Source organism: Esox lucius, chromosome 13 (assembly GCF_011004845.1).
Source record: "Esox lucius isolate fEsoLuc1 chromosome 13, fEsoLuc1.pri, whole genome shotgun sequence".
Classification (NCBI taxonomy): Eukaryota; Metazoa; Chordata; class Actinopteri; order Esociformes; family Esocidae; genus Esox; species Esox lucius.
Genome location: NC_047581.1, coordinates 34,511,543 through 34,531,816, shown reverse-complemented (window position 1 = coordinate 34,531,816; position 20,274 = coordinate 34,511,543). Strand labels below are relative to the sequence as shown.

The 20,274-nt window shown below is 44.4% G+C and overlaps 1 protein-coding gene across 1 annotated transcript in view; it reads left to right on the top strand.

Moving 5' to 3' along the window:
- Positions 1-20,274, top strand: part of fam172a (family with sequence similarity 172 member A) — a 183,466-nt gene that overhangs the window by 106,176 nt on the left and 57,016 nt on the right. Inside the window, exon 9 of the mRNA XM_010897606.4 lies at positions 17,179-17,295. Within this exon, the coding sequence (XP_010895908.2) occupies positions 17,179-17,295 (117 nt within the window). The remainder of the gene's footprint in view (positions 1-17,178; positions 17,296-20,274) is intronic.

Sequence of the window (20,274 nt, the reverse complement as noted above, 5' to 3'; positions counted from 1 at the left end):
AACTTTGCCGGCAATGTCTTAATAATGTTTCCCATTCCTGACTGCCCTCCTGCAGAGTTCCCGAGTCGGTTTCTGTATAATGGTTTTAATTATCAATGTCCTCCTCTAACTAGTCAACTCTCTACGTCTGTGGGGTTTTATTGACGTGGAAATACTAGGTTACTAACATTGTGTACAGAAAGTAAGAGTGGTCAGAGCAGTGGCAGGCCGTGATAATGAGTATTAACAGTTGCTACTGCAACAGCAGTGATGCCAGTGGTATTAAAATCCCAATATAATAGTAGGATGCCAGACTGTACATATACGGAAAGGCGTCAGTGCGTGACGTGAAAAACAAAACAAATGGCCATGTAGATTTAATATTGTTTTAATGGCTGTCCCTCAGATCTTTGGTAGGAAGCCTTGTATTTGGCGGCCAGATATACACATTACATTTATTTCACAGAATACTACTTCTTATGTGGTTTCAGATTCTTTGCAGTAAATTATTCATTTTTGAGGGTTTGAACTAGTCACCTCTAACCTTATCTCATTACCTCTCTGTCCTTCTCTAACTAGTTACCCCTCTATCCTCCTCTAACTGTTTACCCCTCTATCCCCCTCTAACTGTTTACCCCTCTATCCCCCTCTAACTGTTTACCCCTCTATCCCCCTCTAACTGTTTACCCCTCTATCCCCCTCTAACTGTTTACCCCTCTATCCCCCTCTAACTGTTTACCCCTCTATCCCCCTCTAACTGTTTACCCCTCTATCCCCCTCTAACTGTTTACCACTCTATCCCCCTCGCACTGTTTACCCCTCTATCCTCCTGTAACAACTTACCCCTCTATCCTTCTCCAACTTGTAATTGTAATGTCCTTTCCAAACTAGTTACTGATTTGTCCTTCTCTAACTAGTTACCTCTATGCTTCTCTTCTTACCCCTCTGTCCTTCTCTAATTAACTGCCCCTATGTCTTTCTCTTACTAGTCACCCCTCTATTATTCCATAACTAGTCACCCCTCTATTATTCTCTAACTAGTCACCCCTCTATTATTCCATAACTAGTCACCCCTCTATTATTCCTTAAATAGTTATCCCTCTATTATTCTCTAACTAGTTATCCCTCTATTATTCCCTAACTAGTTATCCCTCTATTATTCCCTAACTAGTTATCCCTCTATTATTCCCTAACTAGTTATCCCTCTATTATTCCCTAACTAGTTATCCCTCTATTATTCCCTAACTAGTTATCCCTATATTATTCCCTAACTAGTTATCCCTCTATTATTCCCTAACTAGTTACCCCTCTATTATTCCCTAACTAGTTATCCCTCTATTATTCCCTAACTAGTTATCCCTCTATTATTCCCTAACTAGTTATCCCTCTATTATTCCCTAACTAGTTATCCCTCTATTATTCCCTAACTAGTTACCCCTTCTCTCCCTCATATCTTCCCCTTCCTTTATCCCCATTTTGTGTTTATGCATATATTAGCATAATTAACACACAGACACACACACACCCACACACGTTTCCTCCATTTAAGTCCCCCCGTACACACCTGATTCCCAGAGTATCATACGCTGAAATCAAACAGCTTCCTTTCCGGCGTCCTCCTCCCTGCACCCTGTATTTCAACCCACTCTTTCTAACAATGTGGTGGGGAGAATTACTTTTTTTTTTCTCTCCTTAGGCTTCTCTCCCTCTTTCCTTTTTTCTCCATCTCAGATTGTACTCGCCACTGATGACTTTGACAAAGCAGCAGTCTTTATTTCTTTTTGTATACCTGCAGCAAGGTCTCAGAGCACAAGTTTGTTTCATGCTAATTTCATACAAAGACACACTATTGCACACACAGACAGCTCAAGGAGATCAGACCGTTGTGGTTGTAGATGTGTGTGGTTGCATGTTGTGTGGTGTGTGTGTGTGTGTGTGGTATGTGCAGTGTGTAGGGGTAGTAGAGGTGTTGACAGCGGCTAGACTTTGGTGCTGCATCTGTCTTTGTTCTGCTTTCCTAGCTGAGCCTGTCGCTTTGTCTCTCTGCCCTTTTCCTCTCTCTCCCCCTCATCCCTCTTTACTCCCTTTTGCTCTCTCTTCCTCTGAGGTGAACTCTCCCCCTCCTTATCCTGACCCCTTCCTCTCTCCCTCTCTTCCTCTCTCCCTCTCTTCCTCACTCACCCTCTTCCTTGTCATCCCCTCTCTCTGTTAGTGCCTTATGTCACGGTCCACATGGTTATGAAGCTGTGTTGTCTTTTGGCTTCTCAGAACCATGAGAGGCTGGATCGGCGATGACATGGAGGGGCCAGGGATGAGCCAGGACAACAGATAGCACCACCAAATTGCCCTTCTATCGTCTGGCCTTTATCCTTGCCTTTTCTATTGGGAAGAATGGAATTGATCGCCATTTAAATAGGCACCTTAAAAAATGGCCAGGCGTTGGCTCAGCGGCATGGCTCAGTGATGCCTAAATGTGTCGATACAACAGCATTTTCAGCCACTCACAGCTGACTGAAATAGGACATTTTAGTTGAAAGTAGAACAACAGAAAATGTCAGTGGGTTGAAAACCAGATCTCTGTGGAGAAGAGTCGGGCCTGGTACTAATGTCACTGAACTCTGTGGCTCCGAGTTCATTCTGCAGCCATCCCTCTCTCTCTCTCTCTCTCTCTCTTTCTGTCACTCTCTACTTTCTTTCCTTCTCCCTCTCTGTCCGCCGTTTTTCTCCGTCTCTTCAGCTCTGTGCTTTCCAAGTTTATTGTAGAGCTGATTTATGGCGCTCTGTAGAAAGCACTCAACATTTCCCGGATGGGTTTTTCCCGGTATGCGCACACTTTTCCTGTGCACTCGCATGGGATGATTCTGTCAAGGTAAAGACGGAAGTTACATCTCTATCAGGTTGGGTGAGCTTATTATGCTCTGCTGTTGTGGTGAAACAGTGGACAGAATGAGAATGAACCCCCTCAGACTTTGCTGTGTTGCAGTTTGATTGAAATGGATTTAACAGTAATCAATAATCTCCCAAAAATACTGAGTAATTATAATTATTGAAATAGTTGTCATAAAAAAAACAAAAATGAAGCACTAAATGCGCTCATAGGCTGATTGGGTAAGTTTGTGTCATGAGAGACACCTTGGCAGCAATTACAGCTGTGTGTCTTCTTGGTTACACCGTTTCTTCGGAAAAGTGACAACCATTCGGTGATGCCATGCTTGAAAAGGCGGTTACTCTGTGGTGTGCTGTGGTGGATTACCGAACGTAAGGCTTTTCATTTTGGCCCAAGGCTTTTCCACAGCCACGATTGTAGCATTATGTTATTGCCTTTTTGCATGTGGAATGTACATGTGTTTTTTTTTTCTTTTTCTCTGTGTATTTGTATTCTTAATTTTGTAATTTCATTACACTGTTGTTGATCCATTCTTAGATTTCTTCCATCACAATGTTTCGACTCTGTAGCTGTAAAATCCCCATTGCCCTCTTGGTGACTTCCGTGAGCATCTTCCTGTCCTACTGTTGAGGTCAGAAGGTCACCTGGTGTGTCTGGGTTGTTTGGTACATTTTTCACAGCATAGGTATTAACTTGACTATGCTTGAATACTGTCTGATGTCTTATTGCTATATAACGACCAATCACTGAGGAAGGACTAGTGATTTTAAAAGAATATAGCCTTATTGTTTCACACAGTGAAACTTATTATGGGATATCTCGTTTTCAATCCCACTTTGTAAGGCAACAAAATGTATTTTTCTTTTCTTTGTTTTAGTCCGTGGGGGTGAATACTGATTATATCCACTTTATAGTTGACTCTACACCCTGCAATACCCTGACAGCCATGTTGAAATTATTTATGACGATTTTTTTTGCTGGGCTATGTTAAAGTTACCTGTGGTAAAACATATTTAATTTTTAAGTCCAGAAAGTGGACACTGAAAGGAGATGAACTGTTTTATGTGCCATTTTAAGGTTTATGTGCTGTGAAATATGATGGGGTTGTGAAGCAGTTGAAAAGGAGGGAAGAAAAAGGAGAGCGAGAGAGAAAACCTCTGCGTCTTTGGTTCCTGGTGTGGAATAGCTTTTGATGTCATACTGGAACGGAGCTGAATGCAGAACTCACTGAGTAGCAGGCCTTGTTTCATGGAAGCTGGGGCTATGAACAGGGCTGTCCATACCAGGAAGAGCTGAGGCGCGCAAACACCAGTGTGTGTGTCGTTGTGGAGTGTGAAGGGAAAACGTGGGGGAACAAACAGAAAAGGTAATCCATCTGATCAGAACCCCTTTTCTGTGTTCTGGTCCTGCTGGAGCCGGATATTCTTCAAGTCTGTGTTTAGAACCAGGTGCTTGTGACTACAGTTTAATAGTGGACACATTTCTGTAAAAAATATACCTGTGTATCAGTGTGTACTTTCACACACTGATACCCAGGCTTCTGTGTGTGTGTGATTGAATCAGTGGCCAGGCCAGGCCGGCTTTAGTCATTCAGCCTGTGTCTCTGTGTGTCTTATGTATTCAGCTCTTCCTATTAGACGCCTTCACACTCCACCATTCCTCTGGACTGGCTGACATCCTCTTTCATGCATGGCCTGCTCCTCTCCCGGTCTCCCTCGCCTGCCCACATACGCTCTCCAACGCTCCCTGTTTCACTTTCTCTCTCCCTCTTTCTCTCTTTCTCTGTCTACCCCTCTCTTCCTCTCTCTCTCTCTCTCTCTCTCTAGCTGCCTGCCTGCCTGGAACATTAAAAACATCTTGGCTGTGTCAAAAAAATCTTCTCGTACCCCCCCCCAACCCCCCCCCCCTCACTGCCCTCCACACTTACCCTACTCCGCCAGACACGTGCACGCACACACACGCACACACACACAGCCCGCCCAGCCTTTCAGATGTGATGCCACATCTCCTGTGACTCAAACCCCTTCACTTCTGCCCCCCCCCATCTCCCCTCTATGTTTTTCTGTGTGCTCTGGGAGACGGTTGCTTGATTTGGTCTCATATCTCTTTGTTGAAAACACTAGGGGGCACTGCCTGTCCTTTGTTACCTCTCGCTACTCACTGCACGTCTGGATCAGTGTTTGTGCGTGCATGCGCGCGCACACGTGTGTGTGTGTGTGCGCGGTTAAAAGGTGGTTCTCTCATCTGTTGGCTGGATTCATTAATAATACAATTTGTGTTCTGTTCTGTAGTGGGCAGCCTAAGTGGTACTGGTGCTTCCTGTCTGGTCGTGTGGTGAACCACAGTTCGGTGGTGGAGTGGTGCGTTCTGTCTCTGGTCTCATGGTGAACATTGGCCGTGGGGGTTAATGAAAAGGGTTTGGAGCGTGGACAGGACAGGAGAACAGTGAGCCCGCAGACACTTAGTTTCACCTCCAGCCCTCTGAGGCGTCTCTCTGTGACAGGCTCTCATGTCCCTCTCCATCCCCAGGTTTCCTCTTTGTCCCCTGGGTGACTGCGTGGGACACTGGGTGTCTGTTGACCTGGCCAGGTCATTAGCAGAGAGAAAGAGGCTCGCAGGACCAGAGGCTAGCGTTACCCCAGGTCAGAGCAGGGCAGCCAAACCCAGAGAGGAGCACTCAGTGACTTCAGGACTTTATTTCCACTCAGCTAGTTTATCTGTAGCTGGATTGAGCTAGCCCACCTAATCTGGCCCAAAGGTATTTTTTGTTCTGTGTTGTAGATGAATATAGATATGCTGGCCCACTGTGTGTGGTCTTCTATTAACAAAAGGAGTACACAATCCTGTCTATTCATCTATATCTATTTTCTTACTCCTCGATAAAATATAATTGGAAAAATAGGAATACAAATTAAATAGACCAGTACTGTATACTTACTATATGCTATCTCTGTATGTTATCGCTGAATGGGTTTGACTTTGTGACAATATCTGTGAATTCTAGATTTCCCGGGAGTTGTTGGAGCTCAGGGGGGGATGAGAAACCATGAGACATTTGTGATTGTGTTAATTGGCACATATAGTCCAGGCTCTGTGTGCTGGTGGCTGTGTATTGTTCAGATATGTCAAACTCTGAACAGAACAAAGAGGACAGCATAAACTACCATGCCCCAATCTCTCCCCTCACTGTTTTAAAAAAGAGTTAATACACACACACACACCCACACAAACATATGCTAACACACACACACACTACCAGCCTGAAAATGACAAGATAATCACCACATTCAAACTTACCTTTAGCACAGTATAACTGTCTACCTCGGAGAGACAAACTAATAAATAAACTGTTTTCTTTTCAAATGTCCTCCACCACTAAAGCTCCTAATTACCATAGTCTGACAAAGACGTGACAGCGCTTTAATAGTTAAAAAGGTAATTTGACTAGAAGTGGAGTTTCAGGGAAAAAGGGTCATTCCGGTGTTTTTTCCTCCTCTTTAATGGTTTATCCCTGATTCGTTAGATGGTTTCTTCTTAAATTGAGTGAGTGACAAGGTTCTTTTCCCAAATAGCATCTTCTGTAATGAGAAATAATTGACTCACTAATCAAAAAAGGGTTGGTGAAATCCACAAACCCTTACTACTGTAATCTTCTCTGGCATTTGGAAAAAGAATTGACGCGTCTCGTCCTCGCTTCAGGCCTTAACGCGTTGATTTAATTGCATTTTTGATAAGATTAATACAGTTTGGGTCAGAATGCTCCCCCCACACACACTCCTGGAGCATTTATTGTCATCAACAACAACAGTGCTTTAGTAGAACTACCGCTTCCATACTTTCTGTTGCGCACCGCTGAGACGTGTGTTCTTACTGACATGGTTGACCATGGAGGTGGGTGGACTGTTGCTTTCTCTCAGTAACTGTCCACATGGCACATTATATCTGCAAAAATAGTATGCATTTTATGAGATTTTGAATGCTATCAGATTGTTTTTTTTTTTATGTTACCGTATGATGACAAATGCTGGATTGTCTTTTGCAAGTGATTTGTGTTATTTACCAGTCAATGTTCTAGAGTTTCACGTCTTCAAATTTGAAGAAATAGAAACAACATTAACGTATAATAATAATAATTATTGTATTATTAAATTGGGGCTTTTGATGAGGAAATCTATTTTATTCCTTATTTAATAGTTTTACTGAATGCATTTTGAATTAATAATAACTTTAAATTAAATTAATCCAGTCCAGTATTTTATACATTTTGATGATATTCTGTGGATCTGGTTAATGATTACTTGAAGCAGGTAGAGACTGAGAACTTTCTCTCTTTTAACTGAAAACTTTTATTAAAATGAATGTAGTTAAAGGCACAATTTGCATGTTCTATTCAAAATGTTCCGAGAGTAAAAGTTTGGTATCGAGTCTCAAATTACCCATACTGTTACAAAGTTGTTGTTTTTTTTTTTTTGCTTAAGCCTTTTGAAATATTTTACTTTTTTGTTTGGCTGGATATATATATATATTTTTATATAATAGTGACTATGTTTTTTTTTTTTTCTTTGATCAGACATTTAGGCCTAGTGGACTGAACAGTCTCTAGGGTGTTAGAAGTGAGCTGTTTTAAAATTATATTTCTGGCATTCTTACAGCATATTTGGATCAGTGTCTCTAACTCTCACACGCTCTCTTCACCTCTCTCTCCTCCCTCTTTCTCTCTCAATGTCTCACCACATCTCTCACACCAGTTAAGGCTTGAATCCTTAATGCTTACACATTTTTGATCCAACAAAAAGTGGAGACTTTTGGAGAAATGTAACTACTCTTGAATGCAACAATATAGCTGTTAACGCTCGGCCTGACCATCCATTTAGTCAAAATTATCGTTTGAACAATGTTGTAAAACTGTACAGTGCTTATTTACATTCTATTATATTCTTTATATAAGTGTTTTTATATTCTTTATAACTGTTAGAATAAATTAAGCTGATGAGCTCAACGGGCGTTTATGATATATTCTTCAAGAATCAATGAGTGAATATTATACATTTTTAAATCCCAAAATGTATTTAGAAACTAAGGATCCCAGCATCGAAAGATGGGTTTTGGTTATGAGGTGTTAATTTCTGATTTCTGTGTGCTTGTATTAATTTCACGTAGCTCTCTCTTGGAGAACGGGGGGTTAACTGGGCACATTTAGGGGGCTGTGTTCGGACCCCCTGCCCCTAGGCTGGGGAGATGATGCTGTCTGATGGAATGGTGGGTAAATGGGGGCAGGAAGAGAGTCTTTGTGGTGATCGTTAGCACTGGCTTTCTCTTTTCTTTTCTTTTTTCTTTTTCATTTGAGCTGTGTCTCTGAAATGGCTCGAGTACCCCTGAAAGTTTAAACAAAACGCCTCCCCTTGGACCCCAACTCAGAGAGCCCTTTAGAGGGTTGTTACACACACTCACACCCACACAACAAAACACACACACCTGACCTGCGACTGTGCTCAGGAGCTGGAGCCTCTCGATTTATTTTTTATTCTTTTCATGTCTTGTAACTCCTCCCTGGTTAGGAGTGGCACTAGGGTGAAATACAGTTTAATAAGACAGTTTAGAAACGTTCTACTTTATGAGCCCATAGTTCGAGACACCTTTATACAGACAGTTGACAGTAATACTGTTGATTTGAGTGGGGAGGTTCCTCTGTCTTGCTCTGGGAGCTGCCCAGCCTGTTAATGTCTCTGTGAGTAGAATGGACAGTTTGTCTCAGTCACTGTCTCTGTGAGTAGAATGGACAGTCTGTATCTGTCAGAGTCTCTGTGAGTGGAGATGGGCAGTCTGTCTCTGTCAGTCTGTCTGTGTCAGTGTCTCTATGAGTGGAGATGGACAGTCTGTCTGTGTCAGTGTCTCTATGAGTGGAGATGGACAGTCTGTCTGTGTCAGTGTCTCTATGAGTGGAGATGGACAGTCTGTCTGTGTCAGTGCCTCTATGAGTGGAGATGGACAGTCTGTCTGTGTCAGTGTCTCTATGAGTGGAGATGGACAGTCTGTCTGTGTCAGTGTCTCTATGAGTGGAGATGGACAGTCTGTCTGTGTCAGTGTCTCTATGAGTGGAGATGGACAGTCTGTCTGTGTCAGTGTCTCTATGAGTGGAGATGGACAGTCTGTCTGTGTCAGTGTCTCTATGAGTGGAGATGGACAGTCTGTGTCAGTGTCTCTATGAGTGGAGATGGACAGTCTGTCTGTGTCAGTGCCTCTATGAGTGGAGATGGACAGTCTGTCTGTGTCAGTGTCTCTATGAGTGGAGATGGACAGTCTGTCTGTGTCAGTGTCTCTATGAGTGGAGATGGACAGTCTGTCTGTGTCAGTGTGTCTATGAGTGGAGATGGACAGGCCTGCAGAAGCACGTTGTGGATATTTAACACATTAGCTTTGGCAGAGTTGAGTGTAGTGTGAAAACACACTGATTTCCTAAGTGGCAATCATATCAGCTTCACCGTGAGCGAGGCAATAAAAAGCTAACATCTGTGTCTGTCTTTGTGTTTCTGCATTTATGGCTGGTAGCGAACTGACCCATGTCTGTCTGTCTGTCTGTCTGTCTGTCTGTCTGTGGCCTCTTCTCACTCTCCCTGAGTTGTCTTTCATGTTACCATAACCCTGAGTTACGACACAAGACTCAACACCTCTCTGTCTCCTGCCCTCCCCTTCCCCTCTTCATCCATCCATCCATCCATCCATCCTGCGGTCCAGCCCAGGTGTCAACCATCAGAATCTGTTAAAACAGGGTCGTCGGCCCCACGTTCACTTTAGAGTGTCACTTTAACCTGCTCTCAAATACTTACAGCTATTCTTCTATCTTATAAATCATTAAGGAAGTGTAATTATACCAACATTTCATGGAGGAAATGTGCAAGCTGACACATTGGAAGGATCATTTAATGGGCCACGAGTCCCTGCACTGTGAGGGTAAATATTGAGGTTAAGTTTCTGTTTTACTGCGTTGCCGTGGGGAGGAGAGGGGAGGGGGATGAGAGAGAGAGAGGGAGAGAGGGAAAGAGCAAGGAAGAGAGATTTGAAAGAGTTGGAGTAGGGAACAAGAGACAGAAAGTGAGGGCTGGTAAATCTACACAGCGTGTCAAAATTACTTTCCATTTCACTCTTTCTGACCAAGACCGCTAAAGGCCCATCAGTTTGGGACTGATGACGATGTTGTCATTATACCTATCCTTGGACTCGCTGTTCTCAAGTAAGAAATCAACTAATTAACGATAGACTTTAATTAGTTTACCCGGGCTGTGATTTCCCTTTGTTTGAAATGCCTCCTAATTAGAAATTAATGGTAGGAGGAATTTTTTAATTGATGTTCCTAAACACACAGTAAGATGAAAGGAAGAGTTAAGTTGCTAATGTCATTTATTAGTATAATACTATCATTTCTTATTTTCCCTGAAACACGTTCATGGGAGTGTGATCAAGGTGACGTCATTATGCATTTATGACAGAAGTGGAACATCTGCTAATTGATTAAGAGGTTGGCAGTTGATACTGTACCTGGGTATGTTAATAGGAAAATAACGAAGTACACAGTGGTAAATATGGATGTCTGCAAATGTACCTAGTATGTCCTCTTCTGGTGTTCTTATGGTTTGGTTCATAAGTAATTTTAATCATGGTGAGCCTATTCAATCAGAGGTCTGTCAGTCAATTTTAAAATAAACAAACATTTCTGTCAGGTTTTCTCTTTGTGAATAGTTATTATTGGCAGCCATGTGGAACCATTACTGAAATATAAAGTATGACATCAAACAAAGAGATGGAAGAGCAGATACTGAAAGATATTCATTTATTTGCACGATATTAATAGTATCACAGAATTATACAATATATCATTATTTACCCAGATTGATACAGCAATGTCAGAAAGGAAGTGTGAATGTTAAGCGCACGTTCACAGACAGACACACACGCCCAGCTGCCTGTCCTCAACCAAGCACAAGTGTGTGTGTGTGTGTGTGTGTGTGTCATCAGTAGCACAGCCATGACCAGCTGCTCAGATTGTCTTTGCCACGATTCCTCAATGTAGATGCACTTTACCTGACACACACACACACACACTCTGAGAGAGTAAGCTACAAAGAGACTCGTAAGCAAAATATTCTATTGTTTCCAGTGGGGTTTCCTTGTGTTTGGACACCATTGTCTCCCAACACTCCCTGTCCATGAGCAGCATATAACCCTCCTCTCCCTCCCATCTCCTCCCTCCCATCTCCTCCCTCCCTCCCTCTGTCCTCCCTTCCTTTTTTCCTCTTGTTTTCCACAAGCTGGGCGATGCTTCCGTGGCCACGGCCTTTCCTGGCACGCCGCTCCTTATCCTCTGCCTTTTGTTTTCAGGAGGGGGCCGCCATTTTGGGGAACTGCTGTGTCAGTAAATATTTACTGGCCTTCCCTTTCCTGTCAGTCCCCGTTGACGTGTTTGTGGAAGAGCCCACCCCCCCCCCCCGCTGCCCTGTGTCCGGAGCTGTCACTCACCCCCTCCCCCCTTCCCATCCAGAGTCTGCGATACCCCTTCACCCACAGACTCTGGTCCTCTGACCCCAACCCCCCCCCTCATACCCACTCCCTCCACGTGCCGGCCTGCTCTGCCAGAGGAAATGCAGGAGGAAGTTATTGCGGCACTCTCCCGGTCAGTCTGTCAGTCGTAACGTCACTCTCCTCTCCAGCTCTCTTAAATCAAATGGCCAGGCTTCACTAACTGCAGGGCCAGCAGAGTAATGGCCCTAAATGCATGTGACCTTAGTGCTTTTCGACCTGTGCCTTGCTGTGCGTGCATACATACACGCGCACACGCGCACGCACACACACGCCGTGGCCCTGTAGCGTCCTGCTGGATGGGGCTTCCTTCCTGCTGTGAAGACAAAGGATGCCAGGGAGTTGAGAGGTCCTGTGGGGGGGGGGGTTGCAGCCGGGGCATCAAAGCAAGGGAAAGCCCTCGTGTTGTCTCTTCCTGTGGTCGTGTCAGAGCTCGGGGCCAGCTGCCTGTGTTTTCACAGCCAAGCCAGGGGTGATGACCAGAGGGGCTGAGGACTGACCCCCCCCCCCCGACCCACCACCACCACACCTCCAACCCATCCATACGACCACCAGCGCCTCCCTGGGTTAGGGTCAGGTCAGTTCAGAGGGGTCAGCACATAGTGAGGCCAGCGGTGGACATTATGGCTCTAGTCAGCTTTCTGTTTCACCTCAGTCTGTCGATAAAGGAAACTGCCGGTGTCCTAGTGGCTCTCCCCTCCGCTGGCCCTCTGTGTTCCGTCCGGTCACGTCCACACCGGCCCTGCCTGCGTTTCACTCTGCCTCCAATGTCACTGATGTATGTAAAATCTGCCCGGGGTTGTCACAACACAAGTCAAGCTTTACGTTTGGTCGGCTGGCGGCGCGTACACGAGCCTACAAGCTGTGCTTGTGTGTGCATAAATGTGTGTGTGTGTGTGTGTTTTTCTTTTGTACGCCGGTAGCGTGTTTGTGTGCATACTTACGGCGCTGCCGATGCGGTCCCCTCCCTCGCTGGCAGCGGCTGGACAGTTAATCAATCAAATATTTAGGCAGCCCTCCAGCGCTCTGTGGGTAGTCCCAGATTATCTCCCACCGTTGGCAGCCGTTTGGGCACATTAGGGCCTCGATTGGGTGGCACAAAACACCACCATCTCCGCAGACACAGGGTGCTCTCGTCTCCCTGTCGCTCGGGCCGCCAAGACTCCATCCGCTCCCTCCTGTAATAGCCGTGTGCTAGCTTGATGATTTGGTTGCGAGCGGCTCTCCCCTTAAAAGGCCTAGTTTATTTCCCCGTCCCTGTATCCCTCACATATCGTTCCCCAGCGCTGTGTGCCCAGTCCCCCTGGGGAAGTCCATTGTGGATTACCATTCAGTTTTCACCCAATTATCCAGTGGCTTTCTCTGCCTTTGACACATAATTATCAAAGCCCTAAATAATTGTCTTTATTATTGCGGGTCTTTAGATGGAGGCTGGAGCGGCGGCGCTGGCATCATGGAGTGTGAGAGAGAGACACAGAGAGAGAGGGAGAGAGAGTGGAATGGAAGAGTATTTATCTCAGGAGATGGCTTAGCGTGTGGCTAAATGCAGCCTAGTCTGTTATTTCAACTCGCCATCCACAACTCGTCCCGATAAAAAACAAAAAATTAATGATGTTTTTTTTTTTTTTTTTTCATTTTCGTCTTCCCTTCCAACACAACATCACAAGGCCAAAATAGGATTTGGTATTACAAAGTATTGCAGTTAGTTGACTTTGTGATGGGAGGAAGATTAAAGAGCTAAAATCTGTATTTTACTGTCAGGGGCATGTATGGTGTTAGGGAAGTATGGAGAGGTGCTGGCTTGGTGTGGATGGAGGGACTGGTTGGAAGTGTCATTTATTTAATAGAACTACGTACGGATCCTGTCAGAAAAAGTTGTTTAGAGAAAATCTGTTGGTTTCGGAAATTCTTCTTTTTTGTTTAATTTTTTGAATCTCTTACCGTCATTATATGACGTTCCTGTGAAAACATCATGACAATAGAATAAACACAATGAGTGCACAGAATGCAGGTTAGAATAATGACAGTTTATCCATGGTGCTGTCCCAGAGCATGGGCGAATGGGCGGCCCTTGTCTACCTCTTGTAAATATGTTTTGGTAAGTAGTTGCGGCGTATGTCTTACACCGTTGACAAATGTTGCTACCTCCGTTGCTAATACGTGTAACACAGCTGCGTTCTTTGTTAGTCCTATCTACCGTCTGTGAATCCAACTCCTGTTACTCAACACCACCCTCCCCATTTCCCTCTGTTCCTCACCCTGGCTGCTCGCGTCCAGATGCTGTGGTGTGAACAGAAAGGGCACGAGTGAGATAACAAATGTCTCAACATCTGTCTGTTGGTTTACTGCAACAAGTATTTCCACATGTTTCTCGTACTGTTCGAGGACTGATGAACACAGCTGTCCTTTATCGTCTCCTCCCTGCATGGGAGCACAACTGGAGCCCTGCTCAAGGCATCTCAAAGCTATCACTAACCCCAGGCTAATCTTTTTAAACAGTGCAGCGCTAACTAGCTGCTAGCCTAGCCATGGGCCCAAGCCCACCCAAGCCTTTTGAACATCTTTCTTGTTCCCTAAATAGTCTAGATATAGGCCCTAAGAAACTGGCTATATGTGTTTAATATAATGCTAGCATGTGGTTAACCACACTCTCGCAGCTTGATTAGCTCTTAACCGCTAGTCCAACTATTGGTCTGTTGATGAATTAGTTAAGTGTTTGCGTATGTGCTACGAGTAGTTGGGCAAGAGTTGAAGATGTGTTAGGTCTACTTCCAGTATCATTCCCTGCGCACCTCCCATATCTTATTATCACTTTCTGTTTCTCCCTGATGGGCAAAGTGTATATCGCACAACGTCTGGTTATAATAGACATGAATTAGTGTTGGGGTGTTCGGATAAATATTTTCTGTCTTCTCCTAGCTCTTCTCCCAGCTAAGAAACTTTGCACTGCCTGGGTGTTGATTTAGATGCATAATGATTCAGTGGCTCAATAATATCTTTATGTAATGCTATGTTTTGCCACCCATAGTGTATAGATGCAATTTCGGTCATTGTTAATATACAAAATTCATTAGAATATCTGTGTAACAAGAGTTTAAGGAAATACAGGGGTCAGACGTTTGCTCTCTTTCTCTCTTTGCAAGTGTTGAGTCAAAGACAGCTTTTTTTATCCCAGGTCTTTTGCCTGGGATGGTGAAGTCATGGCTTAGGCGTTTTTCCACGCGGTCTGAAATGTCCCCCGGCTTCCTTGAGAACCAAAATAAAAAACTCAAGGAATGACGGCCGGTTACTGACGCCTCCGGTTTTAAAAGGTTGTCTTTGCTGTTCCCACAGGCCCTATTCTGCCAGAGCAAATCTTTTGAACCCCGCGTAAACGATGAGGCAGCGGACCGCGTGCATGCGCACATATGTCTAAATAGCTGTCTACTTCTTGGTGAAGATGCTCCTGAGGACGTCTTATCAGCTGGATGATGTATTAGTCCTTAGTGGCCTAATAGGTTCCATTCATCTCTATACACTTCTGCTTTAATTCAGCCGGCCTACCAGTATGTATTCACGTCCAGCCCACAGTCACTTTGATGTACTGTACAGCCAACCAGGGCTAAATGCAGCCAGTGTATACGGCTGTTAACCTATTGTTGCCGTACCTGCTTCTCATTCTTTCCGGCTTAATCTTAAGGGAACCTGTTTAAAATGGTTGCTATTTCGGCTTCTACTGCTCCTGTGGGTGGAGGGGCTATTGTAGTGCAGCGTGGAATAACGAGTCCTTTGTGTGACATTTCCCTTCCGAAGCTGACATTCAGGAGGGGATAGGCGAGTGCCGGCGAGCACCGTCCACCGTGACAAGCCGAGGACTGGTATTAGAATTGGACTTTGGGGGGGGGGGGGGGGTCCACACAGACGTGACAAGGACACGGCGCTGTGCTCTGCTCATGTCTCATCCAGCGCTTTAACACATCGAGGCCTAGTCAGATGCATAACATGGACTGATAAGACGGTCTAACACTTGTCTGACAAGACTTCTTAACACTTTTGAGTTGAGCAGGCAGTCAGTTCTTCTAGTTTTCAGATAACACAGGTCATATCACCTTGTTGAAATACTCAAAGATTGTGGCAGTACAGTATTAGTGTTACTTTGTTGTTTGGTATTTCCCTCATGGGTTGATGGTAGCCAGCTAATACTAGCTAGCTAACTAGTTAGCAGCGATAATGTTGCTACTGTTTACAAATCCCTTGTCGTTACAAAAATTGCCCTTGTTGCCCCTGTTAATGCTGGCTACAGTCTTGCATGCATTTCATCTGGACATCTTATAGGGTTGCACGATATTGGAAATAACTGACCTGTGAGATATTTTTTTTTTCTGCAATATATATTGAAAAAATACAAGATGTCTTTAGAAAGAGCTTTGGCTATCAACCTGACAGTATTTATCCTTCATTCTTCTCTAGCCACATCCTCAAAAATTTATAAAACTTATTAAAAATGTTATATTTCAAAACAGGTTGCTAGGTAATAATGTATGTATAGTATATATAGTATAGCAACAGCAGCAGTAGTAAAACAGAATGCACAATTGGGCATAACTTAGCAACTGCAAGATGCAGTCTGTGGCCAAAGCACTGCAATCTGGTCCACTTGTTCAGGTGCAGCCTTCACCATGTTCGTGACATTTTCTGTTGTAATACAGACTAGATGACTCTCATATAGTCTGCTAAAGCTTCTCTCATCCCTGTTGCAATGTTCTCACTTGAATGATCCTCTGGGAAAATGCAGTTTGTAAACAAACTGCATTAGATTTTATCTTTGGATGGCATTGAGATCCTTTGCACTCGTCATACGAAGATTTGTGATGCTGCCTTAAATGATCAAACAAATTGGTCGTGTTGTGGCAACAATTGCAAGGCATTCTCGACCAAGTACCTGTTTTTGGTCAACATCATCCTGTCTGTAGCCTAAATATTTCCATATAATTGACGATCCATTTCTTTTTGCAACCAAATTCTCAATTTCTTTTTTGCCTGTTCCTCACTCATCATTTTGTCACACGCAAGCAGAGCCTGCATGTCAACCACGTGCAGCAACAAACTCAGCTTTTAAAATAATAACAATTATTATAATTAACTGTGTATCCAATAACCCATAAATCAGAGTAAATTAAGTTTTATCAGGCAGGTTTTCCATTTGTAAAATATATGTATTGTAGACTGATATGTTTACCTTTATCGCACGTTCTGCGATGTGACTATTGCGGATGTGTACATCGCAATGTCGATGCTGAAACGATATATCGTGCGGCCATAACATCTTGCCTCTACCTGGCAGCAACCAGCACATAGCCTGTTTCTGGATAATTTTACATGTTGCATGGATGTGACTGTCAGAAGTGTCCTCTTTAATTCTTGTTAGCTTTCCTTTTGGCTTCACACTTGTGCCGACTGATTGGGTCATCTCTCTCGATTTGGAAGAAAGGTTCTTCAATTGACTGTTGTATGTGAGCTGCCGGAGGCTCTGTGTGAATGCTGCTCAGGGTCGTTATCCTTGATCCTGTCAGACATTATGTCGCTTCTCCACCCTGTTTTTATAGTATTGACGATGTGAGACACACTACTGTTACAAAACTACTGTTACGAAACTACTGTTAGGACACTACTGTTAGGACACTACTGTTAGGACACTACTGTTAGGACACTGGTCAGTGCAGTTTTACTTCTAAGGGGTTCACCTCTCTCTCTCACAGATGAAACACAGAGAGGCCGAAGTGAAGAGCAGGGTCTGTGCTGTGGCCATGACTGACTCCGTCCACAATATCTGGCACCAGGAGGTTAACAAGAGTGTCCAGGAGTGGCTACATCAGGTGAGATGTCACACACACACTCACACACACACACACACACACACACACACACACACACACACACACACACACAGGCACACACCAATGGAAACCTTTAGGACTAAAGGGAAAGCAGGAGGGATTATGTAGTCTACCTACTTATATTTCCTAACACCAAATAAGTCATATTGTCTGGAAAGGAGACCAGAGAGTCCAAGCCAGTTGTTGGCCTGTTTTCTCTGAACCCCTGTAGCCCCCACTTCCTCAGCTCTCCTTGGTGTTTCTCTCTGTGGTGGACGGATGTCAGTGAATGAGCCAGACGTTTGGCCTTCTCCACTGTGTGTCTCGGTGTCTGTGTGGGTCGCTTCATTTTCTCTCTCGCCCTTTCTGGTGTGACCTCTGGCCATAGACAGCACCTGGGCTCACTCTGTATGCACATATAGATGAGACACACACATTGCCACGACTACAGGGGAGCCAAAGATGCAAATGTCACGCACACACACACACCGCCACATGCACCTCGCCATTGCACCGCCCAATCGTTGCACATGTCTGTTTTTTCCTGACTCTTCTTTTTCCTAATGTTGTGTCTATCTTTTGTTCTCCGGGTCTTTTTTCACGGTCTATAGTGTATGTGTTAGTGTGTGTCCCTTAGTGGGTGCAGGACTGAAAGGTTTGGGCTTCAAGGTTGTGTTGCCCCTCTGTCTAGATAAATTCCTATTTCTGATTCATTAGTGGAATAGCGGAGACGGCGCGTAATTGGAATGTTAAGTGATTTCTATTTGTGATGATTACCCAGAACAATAAATCTCTAATAACCTTCTACAAGTTGCCCCATGAAGGAGAGAGAGGGGGAGACAATTCATTTTCTTCTCATTTAACCCTTGCCACTCCGGCCAGCACCCGGACACACAGAAATAAGCCTGGTAGAAACACACACACACACACACACACACACTTAAGACTGCATTGTGTCTGACCGGTGTTTGGGAAGCTCCTCGTTAATGGGACCAGGGTCAGTGTGTGGATGTGATTCCAACCTAAATCTAATCTGTCCTAGTGATTGAACTGGTGCCTGTGGTCCTCAGTGGAAGAGTGCCTGGGTTGTTATGGAAGTGCCTAATCCCGGAACCTCACCTGATTCGCTCGTTCCGTCTCTTTCTCTGTCTTCGTCTCTCTCTCACTGTTTCTTTATCTCCCTCTATTTCTCCCTGACTTTCTGTCTTTTTCTCTCTCTTTCTCAGTGATGTGGAGTTTTGTGGTGAGAGGTGATATGTTGTGGGATACAGTGTGGTTGTGGTGGGACGAGTTGCGGTTTCTAACCATACCATGCTGTACAGGGGGGCTCTTTACGGTTCGCACGTGAACCCAATGGATTGAGCGGAATTAAACATATTAGCCTGTTCTGTTTAAGCCAGAGCTTTCTCACACATCATAATCACAATTAAAATAATTTCCAGCTGTTTTGTGAGCTGAACTCGAGGAGGGACAGCTCATACCGCAATGGCTTTATTGATAAACCAACTCTAAACAGCTTTGTTTAAATCTCGAGTTTGGCAGCATTCTGTTTAATGAAACCGTGTGTATGTCCCCACTTACTGGCAACTGCATGTCCCCACTTACTGGCAACTGCATGTCCCCACTTACTGGCAACTGCATGTCCCCACTTACTGGCAACTGCATGTCCCCACTTACTGGCAACTGCATGTCCCCACTTACTGGTGAAAGTAGCCCATGCAACTGCTAACACCGCAAACATGTCTACTGTAATGTCACCCCAGTGTGAATATCCCCGAGCAACATGGAAATGCAAAGAAACATTAGCAGGGCTGCTACAGTTAATCCATCAAGTTGATGACGTTGATAAAAATAATTTGCGACAAACGTCATTATCAAGTTGTTGGGTTTATGTAAGACAGAAATAAATAAAGAACATTTAAAGATAGAGAGTGCGATGTTCACCACCATGAATTAGTCTTGAAAAAGGTGTGTGCTTTTATAGAGCTCCATGGCATAAGCATCATGGCATAACAAATATGTTGCAGTGCGTTGCTGAGTGTGTTACGGTAACTTTCGCATGGCCTCCACAGCTGGTGGGATAGTTGGTACTCGTTTAGTTTGTTAACAGTCGAGGAGCGCATGTAAGCTGACTGAAGTAAACCATCTTTGTTCTGGAATTAACTGTTGAGTTGTGCATTAACGTAACGTTACTTGTGCGTGTGGAGTGTGTGTGCAGCTGAGCTTAGCATTCCCGTGTTACTGGTGTGGTAGATCATACCACATAAAAACTTTGAGCAAAATGCATCCCCAGTCAACCCCATTCATTGACTTCCAGCTGTTTTTAAAGCTGCCTGTTATAAGATTCTCAACAGTTTCCTTATTCCTCCTCGTTCCAATTGTTCAGGGATTTCTAAGCCTCAACCCCAGTCCATATTCTAACCCTAAACTGAGTATCAGTCCTCACCTCGTGTGATTTTTTTTCTTCCTTTGTGGTCCTCACTGAGATAGTATAACAGGAGTACATAAACACCCACACGTGACATCACACAACTTGTATTTGTATATCTGAAGCATCATTCAGTTTCAGCGGAGTTTCATCCTGTTGTTGGGCCTTTTCGGCTGCAATCCCAGTGCGCGTGTGAGAGAGAGACATAAAGTTATGTTTTTTTGGACGGCGGTAATCCCTCCCACACACACACACACCCGTACCCCCCACCCCTCCCCCTCTTGGCGGAGTTGTAGGGTTAGGGATGGATGGAGGGAGGAGGGAGGGAGGGAGGAGAGAGAGAGGGAAGATGGAGGGATTTAAAGATCAGCACCCTGGGACAGGTGATATAGAGCTAATGGGTCAGACAACGGGCAGATGACGTCACCAGAGTGGGTGGGGGGCAACAAACCTTCAATTACACTAATCCCAGACAGGCCCAGAGAGAAGGAAGGAGGAGCGAGAGAGAGAGAGAGAGAGAGAGAAGGAGGGAGGAAAGTGAGGGGTGGGAG